Raw genomic sequence first — 7351 nt, 5'->3', positions numbered from 1 at the left:
GGCATGATAACCACTGGACACTGCTGCCTACTCTACTGTCTCAATATTCCAAGAAAAATGAAAAGAAGGGGAAAGAAAGTCTCCAAGTTCATTACCTCAACCAACCCCATGACTATGGAGACTAGTAACCTGCCTTAAGCCTACCTTCCTAGGACACTACAAGGTGGTAGGTCCAACTGAACTCAGTAGGGCTTACTTCTGAGGAGGTATGTAGCCTCTTAACCTTCTTCCTCTTACACTGGGTCTCTTCTTCCTATCACCTCATTGTTTTGACCAAGACGGTCATAAGATCATAGAATCTAGACTGGGAAGAGACTCCAGGGGGGCATCCAGTCCAACCTCCTGCCATGCAGGAATACACCACCAAAGCACTTCCAATAGATGGCCATCCAGCCTCTGTTTAAAAATCTCCAAAAGAGGAGACTCCACTCCACTGTCAAACAGCCCTTACTGTCAGGATGTTCCTCCCCATTTTGAGGTGGGATCTCTTTCCTCGGGGTCACTTCAACAGGGAGGGTAGCAAGGCCATCTTAATCTTGCCCCTTCCCTGCCCTAGATGGCCAAAAAGCACTCGGGGGGTGGTCAGAAGCAATCCCCAAATCTGCCCCTCCCCAAAAAAGCTTATCCTCCTGCTCTCGTCCTGCACAAAGGTTGGGCTACAAAGAGCCTACTCCTCCTCGCCCATCCCTTCCTTCCATCAGCCTGAGGTTCCTCCTCCACCTCTCCCTGCTCAGCCTTCTAACTCGGACACGCGTGTGTGTGTGTGTGTGTGTGTGTCAGAGCCAGCGTCTGGAATGCACGTGTGAGTGTGCGCAGGAGGGAATATCTAGCAGGAGAGCCAGCTCAAATTTCCTCTCTCTCTCTCTTTCTCTTTCTCCCCCAGCCTCTTTCTCCCTCCTTTTCCTCCTCTGCTTCTTCCCTCCTCACTCCCTCCTCTCCCTGCTCTTTGGGTCGCCTGAGGAAGGATGCTGAGGAAGCCACTCCCGCCGGCAGAAGGTGGCTTTCATAGAGGCTGGGGGGCTGAGGTGGGACGCCTGCTTGGCTTCTCCGTCCGGCGTGGCTGCGAGGGAGCCTCCGAGGGTCTCACCTTCCTGCTGCTCTAACCGGGGAAGGAGAGGCTGGCCCTGGATGGGACTGTGGACTCTTCGTCGTCGTCCTCCTCCTCCTCCGTGGCTTCCCTGGTGGGGAACCTGCGCAGCTTCAGCACCACGGACAGCACCCTCGCCTAAACAGCTTCAGTGCCAGGGACAGCTCCCCCTCGTAGGTGGCATAAGCACCAGGGGCAGGGCTTTTCTCTTGCCCGGTTTCAGCACCACGGACAGGTCCCCTCCGCAGGTGTCTTCAGTACCGCGGACGGGTCCTTTCTCATGGGCAGCTCCCCCTCATAGGCTATTTCCACATCAGGGACAGGGTTTTTTAACCAGGCCAGTTTCAGCACCAAGGACAGCACTCCCTTAGTCTACTTCAGCAGCAGGGCCAGGTCTTTTCTCCTACCCAGTGTCAGCGCCCAGGACAACTCACTTCTCCGTCCTTAGGGACCCTTCTTGAGGGCTAGGAGGGACACCCAAGAGCATGGCATCCGGGAGCTGGAACCTGAGTGAGCCCAACAGCACCCAGCTCTGGTGTGGCGGTGGCGGCGGCCCCAATGGCACCCCAGGGGGCCGCGGGGGCGGCCCCTGCACCCCAGGCAGCCCTTCCATGGTCACGGCCATCGTCATCATGGCTCTCTATTCTGTCGTCTGCGTGGTGGGACTCTTTGGCAACTTCTTGGTCATGTATGTCATCATCAGGTAAGGCTGGGCAAAGAGGAGGAAGAGGAGGAGGCATTGCCTGAGATCATGGGGAGGAAGGGGCTGCTGGGTTGTTGTTGTTATTGTCATTTTTGTGTGCCTTCAAATCATTTCTGACTGATGGTGACCCAAAAGCCATCATGAGATTTTCTTGATGACATTGGTGCAGAGGAGGTTTGTCTTGGCCTTCCCCTAAGGCTGAGAGAGTGTGACTTGCCCTAGGTTACCCGGTGGGTTTCATGGCCAACCCTTGTCTCCAGGCTCATAGTCCAATGTTCAAACCACTATGTCTGAGGCAAAAGAGGCTAAGCCTAGTTCATAGTTCATAGGTTTAGTTGGGGGTTATCTTTCAGAGTGATGAGATAGAGATGATGAGACATGGTTTCCCTAGTCTCGGCCACTCAAAGAGTGAGTAGTAAAATGGTATCAAGAAGCACTGCTCTCAAAGGAGGAATGGGTGGTCCTTTTCCAGGGCCCACCCATCTCTAAGATTGCATCCGTACTGAAGAAATAATCTGGTTTGAACACCACTTTAACTGCCGTGGCTTAAGGCTATGGAATTCTGGGAACTGTATTTTGTCATGGCACCAAAGCTTTGCTCTGAATTCCATAGGCCAGAATTCCATAGCACTGAGCTATGGCAGTTAAAGTGATGTCAAGTTGGATTATTTCTGTAGTGCAGGTGAAGCCAAGGTGAAGCCAGACTTTTTCAGGAGCTGTCCAAGGTGCTGAACCTTTTGTGTTCAGCACCTTGGACCATTTTTTAAACTCCTCCAAAGTCAACACTTCTTTCCTTGAGACTGATCATCTCCAGAAAGCCAGCATTGTGCACTTTGTGAGAGCAGCAGGGGAAGAGCAAAGCCTGCCAGGGAGCAAACCAATTAGGGATTGTCCCCCACCAATGGGCACCCACTGGGTTCCAGGCTGCCCTTTTGCCCCTGTCAAGGGAAACAATGTTGGAAAGACTAGCAGTTGGAAAGAGAAACATTTTGAAAAGGCATGATATTATCAATGTGTTTTGTTTGGATGCCAAAGGATTGGTGTGAGCTCCAATGCCTCTGTGCTGGCAACAAGAGGAGTACTCTGCTCAGGAAAGTAAATGCAACAGGGAGCAGATCTGATCGTCTCAGCCAATCCATTTGGGGGTAGGATGCTTTGTGGAAACAAAAAGATATTTTGAAAGGCAGGAGAGGGGAGGTCTTATGGTTGGGTGACAGAGATGAAGGATATTTCAGCTCCAGAAAAAAGAATGTATGTGTTGGCTAGAAAAAACAACTTTCTCTCATAATCTGCTGATATTCACTGAGACAAGAAATTTGATAAAAGTTGACTTACTTGTTTGTAACTGCAACCAGACAAAAATCATGCAGCTGACGGAGGAAGAAAATATGCAGTTTGGAAAGAATATTTGTGTGGTTTTAAAAGTCAAATCTAGCAGAAGTTGCATTTGCTTGGTTGGTTTTTTTAAAAAATGTGACTGACAATGTGAATAAAACAAGTAGACCAGGACCTTCTAGAACCCCAAACCCTGATGAAATGCCATAGGATGGAGAACCCAGAGGCAAAGCACAGAAAGAAAATGCCTATGTGTATCATAGAGACATGCATGAATTACAACAGCATACCGTGTTACACTGTACGATTATTATTATTATTATTTTCTATTTTTAAAAATTCCTGCTAATCCCTTTTACAGATAATGTCAAGACAGTGCATTATACACCCAGAATTTCAGTTTTACAGAACAATCCAAGATGATCTAAGATATGTCTATTCAGAAGTAAGCCAAACCAATTTCAATGACATTTGATGTCAAGTAAGAATGTTGTTCTTGGGCAATAAATCTCTCATGCATGTACAGGTGAATGTCACTTATCTCTTTCCAGATAAATCCATTAAGGATGATGATTAGCCTTATCTTTTCCAATGCTTTGTTTCCACTTTCTTATGTTCTGCACTAAAATGTCCTGTCTTTCTTTTAAATCAGATACAAATTTGTCCCCTTTGAAACAGATCGAATGTATCTGACAGCTAAGTGCATTTCTCTTCTAAAACAGAACTATAAAAAAATGTTTTCCCAAAAATATATACGATAGAAGTTACTGCAAAGAAATCTGACAAATAATTAAGAGGGACTTGTGCATTTTTAACAAAAGAAACACTTTATTTTATATGTGAAATTGTTTTTCTGGTGTTAAATTAGATTTGTTTAATGAATGTTGGCTAGAAGAAACAATCAGATTAGTTTGTAGCACCCAGGCTAGCATTTAGGAGAAATTAGATTACAATCACTTTCTATAAGAACACAGCACCATCTATTGAAACAATTGATAACAACAGGTGGGAGCCACATGAAAAGTGTCACCTTAAGAAATAGTAGAATGGACATATATATTGTCCTTTACAAACACACAAATACACATCTTTTACTATTATTTAAGCATGGAAAAGCAGGAATGTAAAAAAAAATCCAAATCCATATTTTCTAGTTTAATCATATTTAATGAAACATGACAGGATGGAGAATCTTATAGACTATTATTATTATTATTATTATTATTATTATTATTATTATTATTATTATTATTATTATTAACCTTTATTTATAAAGCACTGTAAATTTACACAGCGCTGTACATACAATCTTTTTAATTGGACAGTTCCCTGCCCTCAGGCTTACAATCTAAAAAGAGCAAAAGGGCAGCCTTACTATCATCGCACACAGTGTTTTGGTTCCTGTCAGCTACACATGCATATTCATGAGGATTATAAACCAGTTCCCCACATGTTCCTGTACTTCTGATATGTTCAACTACAACATCTGATACCCAGATCCACCCTGGCCGTCGGCTATGCTGGATGGGGGTGGATGGAGCTGTCCAGGACACAGTGAAAGTACCAGTTTAAGGAAGGCTGCTATAACATATGAATTTAAACAGGCCATTTCGTCATCACCATCACCCATTTTCCATTCTTCTTTTCCAGTTGATATTCTTTGTCAGCTAGACAGTGAGTTGCCTCTGTAAGTTCCCCTGACTTGTCTATTAATGGCCTCATTCTGACTACAGAATCTTTGATATCCACCACCTGAATTCACTGTTGGAAAGATTAGTAGATGCTATATATGTACAGTGCTATAGACTCCTATTGTATTGACCTGTATGACCTTATTAATTGTTTCTGTTGATTATTTGGTCAAATGCTGAGCCTTCTCTAGTTGCATGAAGGCATTCTGTAAAAGAATGGAAAGTATTTTCTGTTATTCATTTTAGCAGCAGTAATATAAAATATCTATGCTTCCTTTTAAATTTATTTTTATTTTTAAGATTGCAAACAGCAACAGGGTTGGCCAAGTCATGTAAACATTAAATTTAAATGCAGCACTGTACACAAATAATTACACCAAATGAATTTAATAACATAACCAACTCAAAAAGTTGAGTGCTTAAGCGCACTGATAAGCGGTATAGAAATGTACTTGCTATTGCTATGAAGCCCAGAACAATTGCTGATGTGGTAGTGAACCACCCCATAAATCTTGCTCATTAATTTGTGAAATGGAAGATGCCCAAATTGAAGCAAATGTGTCTTTTTTAAGTTTCCCTTTTGGTCATTTTGATTCTACAGGTCAATTCTTCTGAGAGGGCTAACACTGAAATGAGAGATCTTCTAGAGTTTTCCATGTTCTTGTAATTTCTAACCATGCAGACCCTTTGTGCAAAGTATTTGCATTAACTCATTAAAAAATAGTTAATAATAACAATTCAGTTCCTCTGGCGTATAACTCTTGATATATTAATTTCTTTATTAAAAAAATAATGTATCTAGTCCATAAAGCTAGCACCTTTGAGTAGTATAACGAAATATGATCTGTGGAAATATCTATATTTTTATTGAAATTACATTAATTTATATTCCGTTCTTTCTTCAAGAGACTTGGGATGGTTTTCTTGAGCAGCCCATAGTTCTTCCACACTGATCATGTCCACACTTTTGCAATATAATGGGACAAGTTGTCCACAGGCCTACAAGTGATTAATCCTTCCTTCCTTCCTTCCTTCCTTACTATAAATCATTTAAATTGCTTTTTTTAATATAGTGGTTAAAGTCTCTCCCAGTTCAACTATCAGTTTTAAATCAAGACTCATCCCCATGTGTATTTGAGCCCATGCAGGATAACCTACCCTACACAATTGTTGTGTGAGAGAGAAAAAATAGAGGAAAACTTGCATGCTACCTAGTGTGTCATTATTGGGGTGGGGTGGGGGGTGTAAATTAATGTTTCCTAACTTAAGTGTTTTTAAACTTGTAGCCTGATAATGGAAGGTTCCACTTTAAAATGCAATGCTCTCTCCCAGGGTGGGCAACTGCAACAGTCTAGCAAGGCAGTTTTGGCTGGTAACGCCCTCCAGGGGGCTTTGAAGATGGCTAAAAGTGCTGGAAACCAATTAAAAAACAGAAGTGGTGAAAAGCCTCCTTCTGGTTTTGAAATGTGGGGGGAATTTTTTATGCTAAAAGGTGCAGAAACATGCATTTATTTAACTGGTGAATCATTACTCTTAGGAGATTCCAGCAGAAGCAATTTACCTTATCTCTTTAGGCCAGAAAAAAAAGACAGTCAAAAAGGATTGAGGACCACAAAAATAGTCTTTGGGATGCTTGTGCCTCAGGGCTGCACAGTGTCCCCTCTTCCTCACTTTGCTGGGGAAAAGAACCACTAAATTTAAGGATGAGTTACTTCTGAATAGACAAGGATAAGAGTGCACTGTTAACCTTAAAGCACAACCTTCCCAACATCTGCAGAATCTGTCACCCAATTATTACAATGCTGTCATGAACACATATATTCTGACTGGTATCTACTGAAAAGCAAGAGGATCACAGCGGTTTTGTAAAAACGTTCTTACTGTTAGTGGACAACTACTTTCTTAATACAGGTAGTTCCATTTTAATCATGTCTGTGTGCTCTCCAGGGCACTTTGATTATTTATTTATTTTTACTGAGCCATGCAAACACAACAAGTACAGTTAGGAAGTTCAGCAAGAAGCCTGATCTGTCTCACTGTAGGCAGAATGCAAAGCTCATAATGATCAACAGTAAGATTATTACTAACTGCAAGGAAATTGTACTAAAGGAGACTTTTCTAAAACTACATACTCTATATAAATCAAATGTTGTATATAACTAAGCACATTTTAAGGAATACTGTATTGTGTGAGTTCTGAACCTGAAACAATAGAGTTGGTAGGTAATGGATGCAGAAATCAGATATTATCTTTTACAGGAATATGTAGGAGGCACATGTTAAGGTGCCCTAGTGGTTAAATGTTGGTACTGCAGCCATAATGTTGTAAGTTCGATCCTAGAGGAGGGCTCCAAGGTCCTCTCAGCCTTCCATCCTTCCATATGTCAGTAAAATGAGAACCCAACTTGTTGGGGGCAATTGGCTTACACATGGTGTTTATCAGACGAGCTCTTAAAGAGGTACTATTCCAGTGTGACTCCTCTAGCAGCCTCCTGTTGCATGCTGGGATTGGCAGTTTTAAGGAGGGGTATTTAG

At 42.6% G+C, this 7351-nt stretch overlaps 1 protein-coding gene across 1 annotated transcript in view; it reads left to right on the top strand.

Annotated features, from left to right (window-relative positions):
• Positions 1-920: 920 nt before the first annotated feature.
• Positions 921-7351, top strand: part of OPRM1 (opioid receptor mu 1) — a 36461-nt gene continuing 30030 nt past the window's right edge. The window contains exon 1 of the mRNA XM_042446650.1: positions 921-1790. Coding sequence (XP_042302584.1) covers positions 1573-1790 — 218 coding nt within the window. The 5' untranslated portion in view covers positions 921-1572. The remainder of the gene's footprint in view (positions 1791-7351) is intronic.

Source organism: Sceloporus undulatus, chromosome 1 (assembly GCF_019175285.1).
Source record: "Sceloporus undulatus isolate JIND9_A2432 ecotype Alabama chromosome 1, SceUnd_v1.1, whole genome shotgun sequence".
NCBI classification, from domain to species: Eukaryota; Metazoa; Chordata; class Lepidosauria; order Squamata; family Phrynosomatidae; genus Sceloporus; species Sceloporus undulatus.
Note: the sequence above shows the minus strand (reverse complement) of the source record. Positions and strands in the feature narration are given on the sequence as shown.